Here is a 19,019-nt window from a genome sequence, read left to right on the forward strand (position 1 = left end):
GATAACACATGATGCTACTGAGGACATATGGAAATAGGTAGGTACATCTGTTACTGATGGGCTATAAATTGGCCCCACCTCTAAGAAGAGTTGGAGATCACTAACAAAACGGCCGGCAAGTTTTGACGCCTTGATCAAACAATTCCTGCTATCATCCTCCAGTTATACTTGCACTTATGTGATGACCATGGTACTTATTACTAACAGCAAAATATGGGAAACAATGTAAATGTCCACCATTAGGAGACTGATTACAAAGATTATGGTGCATCCAAACAGGGACTACTTTGCCAAACTTCAAAAGAATGCTGGTTGGGCTTCCCTGGTGGCGCAGTGGTTGAGAGTCCGCCTGCCGATGCAGGGAACACGGGTTCGTGCCCTGGTCCGGGAGGATCCCACATGCCGTGGAGCGGCTGGGCCCGTGAGCCATGGCCGCTGAGCCTGCGCGTCCGGAGCCTGTGCTCCGCAACGGGAGAGGCCACAACAATGAGAGGCCCGCGTAACGCAAAAAAAAAAAAAAAAGAATGCTGGTGGGGGAAGGGGGCGGATTTTTACATGCTGAAGGAAACCAGTCCCCAAATATATTGTTAAATAAGAGTTACTTCAAAAGTGTATATGAGGGTTTCCCTGGTGGCGCAGTGGTTGAGAATCCACCTGCCAATGCAGGAGACACGGGTTCGAGCCCTGGTCTGGGAAGATCTAGCATGCCACGGAGCAACTAAGCCTGTGCGCCACAACTACTGAGCCTGCGCTCTAGAGACCGCAAGCCACAACTACTGAAGCCCGTGCACCTAGAGCCCACGCTCCCCAACAAGAGAAGCCACCGCAATGAGAAGCCCGCGCACCGCAACAAGAATAGCCCCCGCTCACCACAACTAGAGAAAAACCCGAGCGCAGCAACGAAGACCCAATGCAGCCAAAAATAAATAAATAAATTTATAAAATAAAGTATATATGGCACACAAATGTTCATAGCAGCATTATTCACAATAGCCAAAAGGTGGAAACAACCCAAATGTCCATTAACTGATAAAAGAAAATGTGATATATATACATATATATGAACATTATTCAGCCATAAATATTATACTGAATGAAAGAAGCTAGACACAAAAGGACACATACTGTAGGATTCCACTTATACAAAATATCAAGACGAGGCAAATCCACAGAGATGGGAAGTAGATGAACAGTTTTCAGGGCATGGAGTGGGGAGGGAGGAATGGAGAGTGATTGCTTAATGAGTAGGAGATTTTCTTTGGGGTGATGAAAATGATAGGGGTGATGGTTGAACAACACTGGTAATGTACTAAATGCCACTAAATTGAAGACTTTAAAATGTTTACAATGGTGAATTTCATATTATGTGAAGTTTTACAACATAAAAAATATATGTTGCATATTTTCATTTGTGTAGAAATGGGGGGAAAACAATATATGCATATTTGATTGAATGAATATAAAACATCTTTTGAAGGACATGTAAGAAATTTTAGATGTCTCTGAGAAGTGCACTGGGTGCTGGAAGACAGGAGTGAGACATTTTTCTGAATAACTAGCTTCAGGAGTGGCTCTACCCTGGTTGCCATCCTTAGGTCTCCTCCAGGTGGACCCTCAAAGACCTGCAGTCCAACAATGCAGAGACCCAGCAGAAAGAGGGTTCCCTTGGTCCTATTGGTCCATCAAAATCCCAGGCAGTCTCATTGGTCTGCATGGGTCCATGTCTACCCCTGGACCAATTAGGGTTGCCCAGGAAGATGAGCCACAGCCCTCATTGCCCAGTGGAGTCAGCCCCTCTGACTCACAGAATGAGAGGAGGGAAACTTACATACCCGAGGCAAAATCAGGATGCTGGAACCCATGGAAGGGAGAAAGGATGTCAGCAGGGAAAAGGCGGGATGAAAGAAATCTCATGCACTCATCTCCAGAAAAATGCCCCTACCATTCCTCTAGTCAAGGAAGCTAAGGCACAGCTGGAGCCCAAGGCAGTCTAACCAAGGGACTGGACCCTGGCTTCAGATGAGTGGTTGGAATCTCTAGGAGTTCTGTCCCATCTGACATTGAAGCATGAGCAGTTAACGACCACCCCACTTCTACAACCATATCAGACATTTACACTTTTTTCCTCTTCTCCCTTTCTTTGTATGCCCGAAACGAAACTTTCAATACTCCTCGGCCCACACTCTCCCTACCCGCACCTCCACACCCACCCCAGGGAAAATTTGCAACTTCTCTGCCTTCCTGATGCAGGAACTCAACACCCAGTTTCACACACTTCATTCCCAGGGGACTGAGAGGAATCGCTGGATTGGTTAGTGACCCAATTAGGACAGGGCTGAGAAAGGCCAGACCCATGGGAGGTGGCTCGAGAGACAGAGTGAGGGAACAACGATGGGGGCGGGGAGGGACGGGAGAGAGATTGGGGATAGGGAATGGTCCTGAGGAATGAGAGGAGACGCTTCCCAACTGAATCATCACCAAGCACCCCCAGCTGAAAAACATTTTGTCCACCAAAGTGCATTTTTGAAGTAACTACCCACGAGCTGTCTCATTTTCTCATTCATCAAAAAAAAAAATTTATTGAGCCCCTGCTGTACACTTTGTACTCACTGGGATCTTAGAACAGCCTTGATACAGAGGAGGAAATAGGATCAGGGGTTTTGTCACTTGGTCATAGAGGCAGGATTCGAACCCAGGCACACCTGGTTCCAAAACCCACAGATGGGTTTCCTGGAGATGGATGTGACAATATGGAGGGCTCCAGGAGGGACCCCAGTGCCACTCCAGGCAAGACCTCGAAACTGGGGTCTCCAAAAGCTGGGGTGGCCTCGTTCATGGACAGTCTCCCTGAGCTAGCTGTTAACACTGGGGAGTTTGGGTCCTGACTTCTTAGCACAAATTACCCTTTAGAACATGGAGCTCAGAGAGGATTTTGAGGTTTAAAGACAATTCAACCTCTCCTGGACCTCTAAGAAGGAAAATGTGGGGGGAGGGAGGTTAGAAAAGGAGAGAGGAACTCAGTGAGAATGGGGATGTGGTCTCAGAGAGGAAGCGGGAGCCTACTGCTTGCATAGCACAAAGGGTAGGGGCACGCCAGAGCCTCAGTTTGTTCATCTGGGTGCTGCAAGGGTGTCTCGTGAACAGCTGTTGTCTGGGATATAGTTAGCGTGCAAACGGAGGATATCCAGCAGCTCCAGAAGTCCACCTGGGTCTGAGATGCTGCCTGGAGCTGGGCCCATCTGGTGAAGGGGCAGCCATTAAGCCCTATGGGGCACACAGTTCGGGCCCATGGTAAGAAGTTCCTGAGAACTGGGAAGTCAGTTGTCCTGGGGACGACGTTGACAGTCTCTATGGTGACAGTTTGGAGGGGCGGGCCCTACCGACAAGGGAAAGCCTAGGGGGACAGGTGTTCTGTTACCTCAGACACCGGAGTGTGGTCTCCATGGCAACAGCTGCCGGGGGCGGAGGGGTGGGTCCAAACCGCTTGGGGGCGGAGCTTGGAGGGTAGCAAGGAGCTGGGGCACCCCGCGGAAAGGAGCAGCCTGTTTCCATGGTGAGAGCTGGAGAACCGAATGTTGGGTCACTCTCAGGACAGTTAGGGGAGGGGGTGGTCTCCATGGCTGTTGGTCAGGGTGAGGACAGTGGGAGTGAAGTTGTAGGTCTCTGGGGTGAATGTGGGTGAGATGGTAAACGTGCGGTGTCCATGGTTACAGCTGGAGGAGGGAGGTACTAACTCCATGGGTGTGACTGATGAAGGAAGGGCTGTGTGACTCTAGGTGACAGGTAGAAGCTGGGCTGGTCGCCTTGGTAACAATGGGAAGTGGGGCAGCTTCTCTCTGTAGTGAATGACATAGATTTTATGGGTCTCTGGGCCTGGGAGATGGTCTCTTAGGCGACAGCCAGGAAAGGGGCCGTCAGGTGAAGACGAATTTGCTCCCTCAGATACCTAAGGGATGGGCCACGGCTGCCAGTAATGCGAGCCAGCTGGGGCGTGTCAATCTGTCTTAACAGTGACAGACAAGGGTGGTGTCCCCTGAAACTGGAGGGGTGGAGCTGTTCTCCACAGTGACCTGGGGACACGACCTGTTACTATGGAAACTGGGGGACTCGTGGGAGAAGGGGGGAGAATGGGAGTAACCAATCTCCAGGTCACCCTAGAGGAGAGGACAGGAGCCCACAGTCTTCATGTGACCATGGTGGCATGGTCAACTGACGAACTCTGAGGTTTCTGGTTTCTCTACAGGTGATAGGGAGGAGGGTTCAGTGTCCCGGTGACCTTAGGGGACCAGTCTTCAGTCTCCAGGGAGATGCATAGGACGTGTGCCCAGTCTCCTGATAATCCCGGGGGTCCAGCCTCCAGGCGACCTTGGGGGTAGTTCCAGAAGACCTCGCGAGACGTTTCCAGTGTTCAGGAGACCTCGGGTTCTGTTGGTCTCCAGTGGTTCTCAGAGGGTGTGCCCTGTCTCCTGGAGAAAGTTGGGAGAGGAGAGGAATCCACTGTCCAGGAGAGGCGGGGCTTGGTCGATTTCCAGGGGACTCCAGGGGACTTGGCTTCCGGGACTGGCCAGACTCTGGGGACCTCAGAGGGTGTGGCCAGGGTTTAAGGACCGCAGGAGGCCTGGTCAACTTGCAGGGCACCGCAGGGTGCATGGCCAGTCTCCAGGGGTGTGGTCCATCTCCAAGTGGCCGTAGGGCACTCGGCCAGCCGCCAAGCGCCCCAGCGGTCCACGGCCCGGGCCTAGACGCGCAGCGGGGTCCAGGCGGCGGGGTCTCGCGCACCTCCAGCCCACCCGCCGCCTCCGGCCCAGCCCCAGCCCCAGCCACCAGGTGCGGGGTCCGGTGCACCAGGCGCGCGGTAGCAATAGACGCCGAAGAGGCGGCGCGTGGCGTCAGGAAAGCCGAGGCTGCGCACACCTGGCCGGCGGCCGCCGCAGCGCGCGCGCGGGTTCACGATGGGGTAGCGTGCGCTCCCGTCCGCCAGCCAGCCTGCGGTGCAGCGGTCCAGCAGCTGCAGCTTCCACGCAGCGAACAACTGCCCCACCTTGGCCACGGCCGCTCCGCGCGCCGCGCAGGCGCGCGCTGCTCCCGCGAAGGGCACGGGCCGCAGCGGCTTCAGGAAGAACACGCGGCCTGCAGGGGGGTGGGGAGGAGTGGTTAGGGCCGCTCTTGGGACCCGGCTTCCTCGGGATTCAGGACACTCCCCCGCTTGCAGCCTAGGACCTCAGCCTCAGGGCTCAGATACACCCCCTCCCCTGAAGCCCGGGACCACAGCCTCGGCTAGAGCAGTGCTGGTGCCAGGCGATGTTTGATTGCCGTGCCTAGGCAGTACTAGGGAAGGGATCTCCTGGTTCGGACCCCCGAGGGCGGGTGTGGAGAGGAAGGACAGGGAGGGAGACCTGGGCGGAGTGGTAAAGACTCTGAGAGGGAGGGGTACCTGTGTGTGGGTGGGGTCTCATACGCGGGGCGGGGCCCGGGCCAGCGGAGGGCAGGACCATCCTCCCAGGGGTGGAGCCTACGCACCCGGGAGGTTGGATGTGAAGCAGAAGGCGTCGTAGAGTTCCTCGGCGTTCTGGCGGTAGCCGTAGTTGCGCACACCCCCCGAGGCTCCGCCGCCAGCCCCGGCGCTCCCGGCCCCGCCCAGGCCGCCGCAGGGCTCCCGGGGCTGGCTCACCGGGTACTGCACCGAGCCGTCGCGCAGCCAACCCGCGTTGCACCAGTCCAGGCCGTCGCGCCAGGCCGCGTGCAGCTGCTCAGCCGACGCCAAGATGCCGTCCTGTTCAGCGCACGCGCGTTGCGCCTCCGTGAAGGTCAGCTTGTAGCGGCCTCCACGCGGGTGGTAAGGGAAGACTACGCCTGAGAGGATACACGAGGGTCAGCTCGGACCCCCCAACTCTCACCCACCTACCTGACGTCTGTGGTGCCGTGTGACTCTTCAACCTAGACCTTTCAGGCCATCCCTCACTATGGCCTCAGAGCTGACCATGCCTTTCCCCAGTTCACACCCCTCATACTCGCTGTGCCTTAAGCTTACGATTCACTTGACCCTCCCCCTTGACATACTTAATCATGTCCACCTCCTTTCCACCACTGGAGACCTTTGTTCATGTTCTTTCCACCTGTCGAACTACTATGCATCCTTCAAAACCCAGCTCCCACAACCCTCCTCCATTCAGTTCTACGTGCTTCTGACATTCTTCCAGCATTGGGACCTTCCTTCTTGTCAAATCCTGAGCCCACAAAACTGACTCCCTCACACTGGGAGCCCACGAAAGTTTGACCCGGGGCAAAGACCTCTTTGATCTCCAGCATTGTCCAGGACAATTCCCATTGGTTTCCCTTCTACCTTCAGTTCTTATAACTCGTCCCTTATCAGAATCACAGTCGTCTCCGCTCACTAGCGTTCTGTGTGTCTGTGTTTGTGGGCTGGACCTTGGGGGTGCAGGTGCAGATGCTTCTCTCAGCAGATGCAGGAAGGATCAAACAGCAGCCGGAGAGAAGAGCTGGAGCCTGACAGACTAGAGTTCCAGTCCTGGCTCTGCCACTCACTGGTATGTGCCCTGGTCAAGGCTCTAACCTCTCTGAGCCAGTTGCCCCTCTGTGAGTAATACCATCTCCCTCAGGGTTTGGGGGAAAATTAAATGAAAGCTCAGAGAGCTCTTCAGTCAAGCTCCTGGCACATAGAAAACACCCAATAAAGGAGAGCTGCTTCAGTTATTGTTGTTGTTTTTCGCTATTGTTGGGAAGTTCAGCAGTGAGGGCTCTGAAATCTCTCTAGCATCTTCTGAGGTGGAGTGAAGAAGGCAAACCACATGGGAGGGAATTCTTCAGAGAGAAACCCTACTTCCCAGCTCCACAGTCAGCCAATCAGAGCATCCCATCTCCCAGGCACAGTGATTGGCCCATGGATAGGCAAATGACTCAAGCTGGGCCAATGAAGGACAACTCTGGAACTCTAGCTAGCACTCCTAGGAAATCAATTGCCAAGCTGGGAGGGTGGAAGCCTGGCACTACTTTTTGGTTCCATCAGGGGAAACTTGTCCAAGGAGAGCCCACCCAGGGAAACAGAGCTGAAGGAAGGATTTCTGACATGATGTGAATGCCTGGATCTCACTGTGCCTGGATCCTACCAAAGGGTTTCCCGGCGTCTTCACTATTGACATTTTGGACTGGATTATTCTTTGCTGTGGGGAGACTGTCCTGTGTGTTGTGGGCTGTTTACAGCATCCCTGGTCTCTACCCACTATATCACCACAACCTACTTCTAGATCTTGCCAATATCCCCAGGTAGCAAAATCATCCCAGATCAGAACCATTATCCTACCCCACCAAGCCGCTGAATTCCTTCAGGCCAACTTGATTTGATTTCTGTCCTTTGCAATACCCTCCTCTTTTCTCTCTTAGAAATGAGCCTCATCCTGCCCACAGGCTAGTCACCTTCCAGGTCCAGCTTGACCATGCCAGTGTCATCCTCCAGCTCGTTGGTGACCTCGCACTCATAGCGCCCATAATCCTGCAGCGTGACGTTTCGGAGAACCAGGGAGGCATCCCCGGGCCCATCGCCCTGCAGCTCAGCCCGCCCGCGGTAGCTGCCGAAGGCCCGGTGCTGGGCACCCAGTGCCACGAAGACATCGGCAAAGGCCAGCGGGTCCACCACCTTGGTCCACTTGAGGCGGACGCTGTCGTGGCCGTGGGCGGCTGCCTCGTAGTGGTAGCGGCAGGGCAAGACGATGGTGCCACCCCGGTGGCTGACCACCTGTCCCGGCGCTGTCTGCACCACCACCGAGCCCGACTCCCCTTCTATGGGCAACCAAAGAGGGTTAAGAAGAGGTTCTAGGGGCGGGGCAGGGGAACCTGGGGAGGGGGACCCAGGGAAAGGGATGTGGGAAGAAAACTTGGGTGCGGATCAGGAGATCAGAAGGGTAAAGGGGCTCCGTAAGGGGACTAGGGAGGGGGCGGGGACTGTGGCCATCAGGACCGCCCAGCACCCTCCGTCCTCCCCGCTCCATGCACCCTGGTGATCCTACTTGGCCACGGCTTCTGCGGGGCAAGATCAGCTTCCACGGCCCTGACTCACCCAGCACGTGCACGACCTTCTTCCGGCCGTGCTCCGCTTCCGCGGCGCCGGTGAGCAGCAGGACTCCCCATGCAGCTGCCCAGAGCGCCCCGCGACCGAGGGCCGCCGCCGGAGCACACACCTGGGGGCACAGTGCGCTCAGTGCAGCCTCCTGGCCTTTGTCTTTCAGAAGACTAACTCCCTGGCCTTCCTTTCCCGCGGCGAGGACTTCTTACATGCCCAGGTCCCCAGCCCAGCCAGGATCCCAGAGGATTCCCCCAAGGAGAAGGCTAGCAGACCCTCCCACCCACAGACCCTCCCACTCTCCCAGGATCTCACACACTTGCCCTTGGGCAAAGCGCACGCCCCTGGACTCACTCTCCCTTAGTTCTGCACGGGCAACCCACCTGACCCCCTGACCCCAACACCAGAGCCTCGGAACTCCACACCTTTCTCTCTTTCTTTTCTGGCCCAAGCCAAGGATTGGGGAGGAGGGAGGAGGGAGGAGGGAGGAGGGGCTGGAGCAGCGGCAGCAGCAAGGTTATCAGTGCGCCAGGAGACTGCAGCAAACCCGTGCAGGTGGGGGTGGTAGAGGCAGAGAGGGGGAGACACACAGAAAGAAGGCGAGAACGGGGAAAGAGACTGAGACAGAGAGAAGGGCAGGGAGAGATGGAGACAGAAGGAAAGTGTCACAGACAGAGGAAGGAAAGATGGAGAGGGACAGAGATACAAAGGGAGAGAGAGAAGAGAGTGCCAGAGGGAGACTCGGAGAAGAGTAAGGAAAGATGGAGAGAGACAGAGATAGAGAGGGAGAGACAGAGACTGAAAGAGAGAAAGGAGAGAGAGCAACAGGGAAAGAGACACAAAGATAGAGGGAGATGGGGGGGTAGGGAAAGACAGAGAGACTCAGAGAGAGGGAGAGTAAAGGGACCCCCCCAAAAAAGGGAGAGAAAAGTAGGGAGAGACATAGAATAAGAGAAGGAGAAGCAGAGAGGGAGAGAGTGGGAGGGAAAGAGATACAGGTGAGAGACAGAGAGATGGGAGAGATGAGAAGGAGAGAGGGACTGAAGAGAGAAACACTGAGGGAGGTAGATCAGAGACACAGAGACAGAATCCCAGAGAAGGACCTACCGAACCCACAGCCCCACTCACCATTCTGCCGGTGCGGCCCCCGACCAGCGGCCCCTATGTGCCGGGACTGCGCTCCCTGCACACGCAGGAAGGACTGGGCAGGTCCCTGCAGGCGGCGCAATCCCGGTGTCTGCCTGCAAGGGGAGGAGGGAGGTGGACCGGGGGGGGGGCATTAAAGGGGACGTGGTGGCGCCTGCTGGGGGAGAGGTGATGATGGGCACAGACGGAGGAAGGACTGCCCTGAACAGTGAGTTCAGAGCCAGGTACCAGCCTCCCTGCTGGCTGACTTTGGGCCACCGGAGGAAACTTTCTGGGTCTCAGTTTAACGCTCTTTAAAATGGAGGAGGGGGGAGCCTGATGATGCCCTGCGTGGGCAGGGGAGCTGAGTAACCTGGGAAAGGGGCTTGGCTTGCACGCCTCAGTTTTCCCATCTGTCACTGGGTGACCATCAAAGGGTCCTGGGCCCCAGCAGCCAAAGGGTGCTCACTCTGCGGGATGCGGGCCCTACAACAATCATACACTCTGCAGAGGGACTCTGCCCCTCACTCTATGCCTCAGTTTCCACATCTGAGATATGGAGTGCTGGGTCTTTTGTGAAGATCTAATGGCTAGACATAGGTGCCTAATAAGTGTTGGTAAGGGCAGGGAGCAGGGGGATCAACCCCCTGACCCAGAGTGGTCTGGGCAGGAGTTACCCCTGAACCTGAACCTGCACTCAAGTTCAAAAATCAAACCAGGAGGCAATGAGCCCTTCTCCCAGCTTCTTGGCTGCCTCCCCAGCTTCAGTTTCCCCCAAATATAAGCCCGTCAGACAGCAGAGGCAGGTTTATGGGGTCTGTGGTTGAAGGGGCTGGGGCTCGTTGCCTAACTCAGCTGCATCCAGGAGGCGTGACTTGGGACCAGGACATTCACCTCCTGCAGGCTCAGTTTCCCCATCTGGAATATGCGGTGAGATCCAGCATGTAGCATGTGAGGTTAGCCATTGGCCTGGTATATGGTAGGTGCTTAATAACTGTGCCACACTGTTAGTTATTATAATTTATTGGTGGAGCTTAGACTTTGGACCCTTCTCTCCTGATTGTGCCCTCAGGCAGGTCTCTGGTCCTCTTTGAGCCTCAGTTTTCCCTACCTGGAAGATGGGGCTGGGCACACCAACCAGAGGTAGACTTCTGCTGTCCGGCACCTCCCGCTCCTGATGACTATGCTGGCAGTGATGAGTGGGCCCTCGTGGGTTCGGAGGAGAGGGTCCCTTGCCCCTGCCCCCTGAAACACTCAGAGCAACATTTTATGCATCAAAAGGAATTTTACTGAAAGGATCCATGGGGAGATGATGGATAAATTCCGGGAGGGTGCCAGTGTGGAGTTTGGGTGAGGTGACAGCTGAGCATGGCCATGGCCTTCTCTGCTGGAACACCTGGACCTTGGGCCCCCCCCATCCCACCCTGAAATCACCATAGCCAGGACCGAAGGCACCCAGAGACACACCTCCTGCCTCTAAAAAACCCAACCCCCCCTTCCAGGGGCAGGGCCAGCTGGGTATGTAAACAGGATCTTGGGGAGTCCCACAGCCCCCTCAGTGCTGCTTCTCATGGTGGGCTGGGGGGCCAGGAAGCGGGCGTAGGAAGAAGGCAGGGCTCCACAGGCAGCGGTAGGCCAGCAAGTGAGGCCCCAGAGCATACAGTAGGTTGCACACGAAGAAGCTGGCCCAGGCATCCTCAGGCAGACGGTAGGTGAAGGGCGTGCGCAGGTGCATGGAAGCACCCATGTGTGAGAACTGTGCCTGGTGGCCAAAAAGGGAGGATGGATGTCACAGACCAGGAGAGAACAAGCCCCAGCGTCACCAGCATCCCACCCTGGGGAGCTCAAAATATCCCCTTCTCTATCTCACTGGCTCTGCTGACCTACCTGTCTCCCCTCTTCAATCCATCTGTCTCTAAATATCCCTGTCCCCACATGTCCTGTCTATCCTCGTCCATCTATCTGTAAGCCTCTCCCCAGCTGCCTAACTAGAACGATCTTCAGGGTCTGCTGGACCCTGAACCCTATTTCTCTGCCCTGAGTCCAGCTCCCGGTCTTCCTCACCCCAGGCAGCCTCGATACAAATCCTCTCAATTCTACCCCTAATCGATAAAATAATAATATATCTAACGGATGTCCCCCTGGTCCCACTGCCCTGGCCAGGACCCAGCCTTTATCACTTCCCATCAGAAACCCAGAAACATGCCCCCAGCTCTGACTGGGCCCTCCACTGCTCAGACACCTTCTACAGCTCCCCATTGTTCTCAGCACAAGCCCCCAAGCCCAGAGTTCAAAGCCCTTAGCACCTAACTGTCAATTTATCTTGTCTCTGCCTTTACCCACATTATGGGACTCTAAATCACTGTCCCCCTCTGTGCATATCCTTATGCTGTTACCATTCCTGGAATGCCCTTCCCTGCCTGAAGAACTCATACCCATACATCAAAGCCTATGCCCCCGGGGGTGTGTGTGATGAATTGGGAGATTGGGATTGACATTTATACACTAATATGTACAAAATGGATAACTAATAAGAACTTACTGTATAAAAAAATAAATAAAATAAAATTCAAAAAAAAAGTAATATCTTTCCAGAGCTCAAAAAAAAAAAAAAAAAAGAAACATTTATTTGAAAAAAAAAGAAATGGAAAATTACAAAAGGGGTAAGTAGAAAAATTACTGAAAATGGTTTGGCAAGGTGGGTTAGACAATGTACATTTTGTGGTTTGGCAGGATCACATTTTCTTGAGCAAAGACTCAGCATGAGGGCTGGGGTCATCTTTATGGACACAAACTACAACCTAGTTCAAGTGGAAGTCAAATTGAAGTTTGGTCAACTCTCTTAGCACAGTGTTAGCCAAGCCCTTTTTTTTTTTTTTCTTCTTTTTTTTTTTTTGCGGTACGCGGGCCTCTCACTGTTGTGGCCTCTCCCGTTGCGGAGCACAGGCTCCGGACGCGCAGGCTCAGCGGCCATGGCTCACAGGCCCAGCCGCTCCGCGGCATGTGGGATCTTCCCGGACCGGGGCACGAACCCGTGTTCCCTGCATCGGCAGGCGGACTCTCAACCGCTGCGCCACCAGGGAAGCCCAGCCAAACCCTTTTTTCTGTATAGGGGTTTAGAGTTCAGAAACCTCATGAAACCCAAAACATTCCTTCATGGCAATTTTCTTTGCTTCAGAAATTCTGAACGGTCCTAACTGGCTTGCTACCTAAAACTATGCAAAAAGTAAAATCTATGTTTAAAAGGAGTAAAGAAATTTTCTACACAAAGCCTTGAATATGCTTGAATGACTATTCTCCCTTAATAATAACCCTTTATAATTAGATAGTAATACGCAAAATAAAAACAGAGAGTAGGATGATAGCGGGGGCTCAGCAAGATCAATCCAGTCCTTCTGGTTTACAATGTTAGAAGATTTCCCTCCTCCTGAAATAAGGTTTCCAATTTCTTGAACTTGTCAAGTTAGATACGTCCAACTTCTTTAATACCTCGGATACTGAGTATCATTGAGTATCATAAGGAGAAACATATAATTTTCAGATTCTTCCTTCACGTCACATAAAAAAATAAATTACAGATGGAATAAAGAGGCAAATGTTGTGTGTAAGAATTTTTAAAGCCTATGCATGAGAAAGCTTTTGAAATAGCAAAAATATCTCCAAAGCTTGACTTTGAACGTCGGTAATCAGAGCCTTCGGACTCAGAACACAGCTTCCAAAGCAAAATAGAACAAAGAAACCAAGTTAAGAGTAGTTCTTCTGCCTTTAAAGAGCTGGATGGAAATGAGACGTTCTTAGCAATTTTGATAGATGGCTCAGATTTTTATAGCACTCTTCTGTACAACAAAATTACTTTTGACAGTCATTGTTAATGAAACAACTACTAATAATAACAATGATAATAATATCCAGAAGAGAAATAGACAATGAGTATTTTCTTTTATTGTACTTTGAATATACAATCATGCTGCAACAAAGTAAAAAATAAATAGTAAAGTACAATAGAGAAAAAAAAAAAGCCTATGCCCCCTTTTCTAAGAAATCTGTCCCCTCTGGAATCCCTCTCAGACTCTCTACCTCCCTCTATTCAGTTCTAACCTCATGGGGTTTGGGGTGCCTGTGTCTGGCTCTTTCTCCCCCACACTAGGGAATCCTGGGGTACTGAGCTGGGGGTGGAGCCTGTCAGGGGCCTAGTATCACCCTGCTCAGGGTGAGCACAAAAGCAATTGATGAGCAGGCAGAAACTTTCTTCCCTACGCACTGGCCCACCCCACCCCATTCCACCCCACCTCACCTGGCCAATGGCTCCAGCAAATACCAAGGTCCAGTCAGGCAGCCAGGAGCAGCCAGGAAAGATGAGGGCATAGATGGCCAGGCCATAGAAGGGCAGCACGTAGAACATATTCACCAGCATCTGGGGGACACACAGCTGATGGATTGAGCGGCTGCCCCAGTTGAGTCTCCTGATACCCCTCAGGTGGTGGACCCAAGGAGAATCTGGCCAGCCTCAGACCCCCCCCCAAGACAGGGGCTCTCTGCACATCCTACCCTGTGCAAATTGCTCCTTTATTTCCCTTGGGTTTCCCCACCCATCCCACTCCCACACACTGAGCCCACCCACCTTACTCCAGAAATAGCATGTGACCCTGGCCTGGCCAATCAGAACACCATAATAATCAGCTATGAGCATGTGATTTAAACTTGGCCAATCAGAGCCTGCCTGAGACTTATATTAAGCTGAGGAATTAAGGGCTCACACTCCTCTGTGGTGGCTAAGTAGAAAGAATGGAAGCCTAGAGCTACCCAAGGCTGTCTCTGCCATACCACAAAGGCACTACCTGGGAGTGGAGCACATGTAAAGAAAACACAGTCTAGAGACAGAGCTATCCTTGAGCTCCTGGATCCAGCCATACCTGAAGAGAATGTCTCTACTTTTTTGGTAGGACAATAAATTCCATTTGCGCTTCCACCAGTCTGACTTGTGTTGTTGGCACCTGCTTCAAAGGGGCCCAGTAGATCCCTAACCACGGCAGGACCGTGGCCCTCTCCTCCCATCTGCCCTCTCACCTGCACCTTCGGATAGGCCACGGGGTCCCTCAGGTATGGCTCATACTGATAGATGTAGACGAAGCAGGCATCCATGGGGCAGTCAAGCACCACCTGGGGCCCACAGACAAACCAACAGCCTCAAATATCCCTCCCAGAGGAAGCCTTCCCCAGCCTCCCAGGAGAGGCCCGTACCCCTGGCTCTGGCCTGCCCCAGCTTTGGTTCTCTCCTCTGGCTGAGAATCCACAGATATTTGAGCTGGGGAGAAGGCTACAGGGAATGGGGCTTTGTGATGGAACACTCAGGTCAGACTCGATGAACTTCCCTGGATGATCAGATGGGAGAGCAGTGGCCTTTTTGCACTGGATAATGAAGATAAAGGAGTGAGGGATGGGCTGGGGACGGGGAGTGAGAGGCAGGTAGGCTGGCCAGTGCAGACTCACCAGGCCCCGAAAGAGGGTGAAGAACGCAGCAAAGATGAGGTAGATGATGAGGGCCAGGTCAACTGGGCGCCGCAGAAGGCCCTTTCTTTGTTCCTCCTCCACCTGCCCCATGAGAAACAGCATGAGAAGTCTGGTATCCAACAGGCACTCAATGAAGGCTCATCCCTTCTTCCCTAATTACCAAGGAGATCTTTCCAAGGAGATAACGTCTTTGACCAGAAGCAACTCAAATGGGGGACATTCAGGCATTTGGCACAAGGCCTATCTGGGGGCAAGGGACTCACCATGTTGGGAGTGCAGCAGCTTGGTGCCTGGGTCTGGTTGAAGACCCTCAAGCCAGCCCAGCAGGGGACCAGCAAGTAGGGGATGGTGAGGAAAAAGGAAGGCCTGATCTCTGAGTTGTATTTGCCTGCCATGGTAGGAGAGACAGGGTGTCACGCAGCGAGGATCCCCCAGGCCCGGCCGGACCCTTTAGCTGGGCCATGTCAGAGCACCTGGCTGGAAGTTGTGATTCACAAATGCCATCCTAGCTCAGCCGTAACACGTCTGACTCCCGAGTGCCCATAAGATGATGTCCATGCTCCTCAGCCTGGCCTGCCTCAATTTACCTTCTGGACATGGCTCTTACACTTCAGCTGTTCTTTGCTCCCCCTAGAAACACCCTGGATATTCCTCTTGCACAGCCATCCCCACATCCCTGGTTGCCTTCTCTGCTCCGCCTCCTAAGACCTACCTACAAAGGTTTCACTCTGCCCTCTGGATCCACCTTAAAATTCCCTTCTTGTGTCAAGAGCATTCTGGGCCAAGCCCCTGGGGTCAGGAACCAGCTAGCTGGGGAGGAAATGGAATGTGCTTCCACTCCTCCAAGAGGAAAATGGGGGGGAGGTGGGGAAAGGCTGCTGGCTTAGGCTCTGAATGGAGAGGCATGTGGTGGGGAGGAGGTTGCCCTCTGCAGACATTGGAGAGGGTATGCAGGATCCACTGGGAACTTCCAGACACAGGGCAGTGACCCAGCCCAGGGAGACACGACTCCTCAGAGCCAAGTCCTTACCAAGGATGTTTCCTGGAAGGAACACCAGGATGCTCATGACGAAGGATCCCAGCCAGTAGAGTGCAAGGTTCCGGTACCTCTTCCTGGGCAGGGGATGGAAGGGTGACCAGTAGATCCCTGTCCCCCAGTCTCAGAGCCCCCGACAGGGTCCAGAGACCAATCTGGGATCCCCAGCTCTGGATCCCTTCAGTGTCACCCAGAACAGAAGGGACAACAGGAAGTTGAATGAGGGAATGAACAGTCAGATGCTCTGTCCAAGGACAGTAGTGTCTGCCCAGGCACAGGGTGGTAGAGAAGAGAACCGACCATCACTGACACCTGTGATGTTCCCTGGATCCTTCTCCTGGCCACTCCTGTCTAGAGTCCTAGAGAGGCTTCCTGATTTCCCCTACAGATACTTCTGGCTTCATCCTAACCTGGGACCTCCCACCTAAGGACTCCACCTCCTTCCCAGGGTCCAGGTGCCACGCTGCCCACCCCACGCACCTTTTACGGATGGCACCAGCCATGGCCAGGTAGAGGAGGTAGTGAACAGTGCCATCCCAGTAGCAGATGAAGACCCCGTGTGCCGTGCGCAGGTACGGCTCACCCTACAGGGGCAGGGGCAGGGCTCAGACGGGCAGTAGGGCTGCGGGCATCCCAGACAGCTCCCTACATACCTCCTTGGTGTAGAACGCCATGAAGCTCCCCATGTAGCCATCTTCCTCGAGAGCGATAAGGAGGTCCACCACGGAGGTGAAAGAGAAGACCGCGAACACTACGGGGAGAGTAGCAGGGCATGGGCAGGGTGTGGGCGGGGCACAGACCACGTGTGGGCGGGGCCTGAGACTGCAGGTCGGTGACCGGCCACCCAGTTTCTGGGCAAAGCCTCTGCACAAACCTGCTCCCAGGCCCCACCCCACAAGTCACATTACCCACAGCCCACCTCAGAGGGAGGCACAGTCCCTGCCTTTAGGGGTCCCCAGGCTGATGGGAAAGGCACTGTCCCTGCACTCAGGAGTCCCAAGTCGGAAGGGGGAGGCCCCTTGAGGTTCCCCAATCAGTAGGGGTTCTCCAGTCTCTGAGGTTCTCCACTCTGATGAAGGCCCTTCAAGGGCTGCCAGTCTGATGGAGGAGGCCCTTGCCCAGACAGTTCTCTTCCCTAAGACCCTCCCACCAACTCACCGGCATAGAGTGGGTCATAGTAGATGTCACTTCGGGACAAGCTGTATATAGCCAAGAAGAGCAGACCCAGGATCAGGGCGCTCATCCACATCACCCCCAGGGGGCTGTGGAGAGGAAAACCAAGTCAGGGAGGCCAGGCTCATTCTGAGGTCCTGCCCCACCCTAGGGCAAGAGCAGACTCCAGGAAGCTCCAGGTGAGGAGGCTGAAGCATCTGTCCATCCAGGAAAGCCATTCCCCGAAACTCCCCTTTCCTAGCACCAGGCTCTTGCCCCAGCTGTTTCCCTCTTCTGGAAACTCCTTCCAAAAGTCTCCTTTCCACTTGGCAAACTCCTACTCATCCTTCATGGCCCATCTACATTGCTCCTCCTCCAGGGAAGCCCTCCCTGACTCCTCAGAAAGGATCATTGCCTGACTTGGGCCAGGCATAGAGAGAGCATCTGTCAACACTTCTGACTATATGATTTATCCAGTCACTTGCTGATGTGTGTGACAGTTTGCTTGCTCTGTCATTCAACAGCTCCAAGACCCTCTGTGGCCAGTCCCAGTGCCCACACCTGCCAGAGCGTCTCTAGTGCTCAGCTCTGTACACCTCATGGTCTGAAGCTCCTGACTCCTCAGGTAAAGTGCAAATATTTCCATCAACTCCACCCCACCCCTGCCCTGATCTGTTCCCATCAACCTGATAAGGCAAGTCAACCAGCTGCAGAGATAACAGAAGCCAGGTCTCTGGGCAGCCCCCAACTCTTGGCAAACCAAGGCCAAGGGTGGGAGGGTGGGAGACATATCCAAGGTCACACATTCCCCCCCACACTCTCTCCAGGCCCCAACCTTCTCCTGAACCCCTCTAACCCCTAGGATCCCCATTCCTAGCCCCATCTAACCAACATGACAATTATAGTAATCACATGAGACCACACCAGCATCTTGGCACACAATTTGTAATCCCAAACTGTAACTATGGGATGAGCTCTAGAATTATGTTCATTACACAGGGAAGAAACTGAGGCTCCCGGGGCAACCTGTCTCACTCAGGGTCCAGGAGGATGGAGCCAGGAATTTGTACCCAAGGAACCAACTCCACAGTCAAGACTCCCTCTACCCCATGTCTTGGGTTGCACTGGGTTTGGGAGTGTGAGGGGCTTGTGGTTGCCTGGTACCCGGTAGCTGGATCCACAGGGTTGAGGCCTAGGGTTAGGAGATAGGGACAGGGGAGGTCGAGGTATGTAGGGGAAACTGAGGCTAGGGACAGGGTGGGCCAGCCCTGAAGAGAAGAAAGTCCCAGGTCTGAGACAGGCAATGGAGTGACAGTCTGGTAGGGGTGGTGCAGCAGAGCGTGTGTGTGGCAAGAGCCGGGTCACTGGGGCATTATCTGGGGCAATACTTTGACCCTTGGGGACTCTGGAACCTGTGCTGGGCACATCCCTGGGAAAACACCAGAAACCCTCCAAAACCCTGCCTTGTTAGGGGCTCTGCTTCTCAAAGTCCCTCCTCTCCAGGCCCCAAACGTCCCAGGAGCGCCCCCAGCTCCACCACACAGCTCCGGGCCTGCTGGAAGGCGATTTCCGGTCGGAGGTTGTGGGGGTTCTTCTGACCCAGCCCCTGTCCTCGCGGGCCGGAGCGGCGCGGGGCCGCTGGGCTCGGGGGAGCCCGCGCATCCTCCATCCCGCCCCCTCCACACCCCAGCCCAGCCCCGCAGCCCCCGAGGAGGCCGCCCCGGCCCCTCCCCGCACGCACTACGAGAGCGCCGAGACGTGGTTGAGCGCGTAGGACAACGGGAGAGCGCCCAGCGACAGAACTGCGACCTTGCCCGCCAGCGGCGGGATGTCCATAGCGGCGGTGCCGGGACCCCGGCTTGGTTTCTGCGCGGCGGTGCCTCTGGGCGCGGAGCTGCCAGGGACCCAGCCCGGCTCGGCCCCGCCTTGCGCAAAGGTCGCCCCCGCGCTGTGACTGCCCTGCGAGGCCCCTCCCTCTCGCAGTGGCCCCACCCCGCCTTGATAGCCTCGCCGGACTCTGCGCTGTCCCCAGTGGCAGTCCCCGTCGCCCAACCGGTTTCCCTCTCTACTAATGCTAGAATACGATGCCTCAGGATGCTTCCGCTTCTGCGTCCTGGA

General features: G+C 54.6%; 2 protein-coding genes across 3 annotated transcripts; both read right to left on the minus strand.

Moving 5' to 3' along the window:
* Positions 1-2,557: 2,557 nt before the first annotated feature.
* Positions 2,558-9,321, minus strand: HAPLN4 (hyaluronan and proteoglycan link protein 4). The gene is made up of 5 exons (XM_073803139.1): positions 9,206-9,321; positions 8,075-8,195; positions 7,435-7,797; positions 5,521-5,853; positions 2,558-5,130 (listed from the first exon to the last, which is right to left on the minus strand). Exons 1-5 carry the CDS (start codon positions 9,206-9,208, stop codon positions 4,739-4,741), a joined length of 1,212 nt encoding a protein of 403 aa, XP_073659240.1. The 5' UTR covers positions 9,209-9,321; the 3' UTR covers positions 2,558-4,738.
* A 1,157-nt stretch (positions 9,322-10,478) lies between these two features.
* TM6SF2 (transmembrane 6 superfamily member 2) lies at positions 10,479-18,871 on the minus strand. Of its 2 annotated transcripts, XM_033854050.2 has the most exons (10): positions 18,643-18,858; positions 16,908-17,011; positions 16,403-16,500; positions 16,230-16,333; positions 15,744-15,826; positions 14,977-15,101; positions 14,693-14,794; positions 14,270-14,362; positions 13,497-13,616; positions 10,479-10,964 (listed from the first exon to the last, which is right to left on the minus strand). In XM_033854050.2, the coding sequence occupies exons 1-10, from the start codon at positions 18,735-18,737 to the stop codon at positions 10,758-10,760; spliced, it is 1,131 nt and encodes a 376-aa protein (XP_033709941.1). In that variant the 5' UTR covers positions 18,738-18,858; the 3' UTR covers positions 10,479-10,757. The 2 variants fall into 2 exon arrangements, with proteins under 2 accessions (XP_033709941.1, XP_073659241.1); XM_073803140.1 differs by lacking the exons at positions 10,479-10,964; positions 13,497-13,616; positions 14,270-14,362 and adding an exon at positions 14,369-14,611 and having other exon boundaries at positions 18,643-18,871.
* Between the last annotated feature and the right edge of the window lie 148 nt (positions 18,872-19,019).

The sequence above is a fragment of the Tursiops truncatus genome, chromosome 3 (genome assembly GCF_011762595.2).
Source record: "Tursiops truncatus isolate mTurTru1 chromosome 3, mTurTru1.mat.Y, whole genome shotgun sequence".
In the NCBI taxonomy this organism is placed as follows: domain Eukaryota; kingdom Metazoa; phylum Chordata; class Mammalia; order Artiodactyla; family Delphinidae; genus Tursiops; species Tursiops truncatus.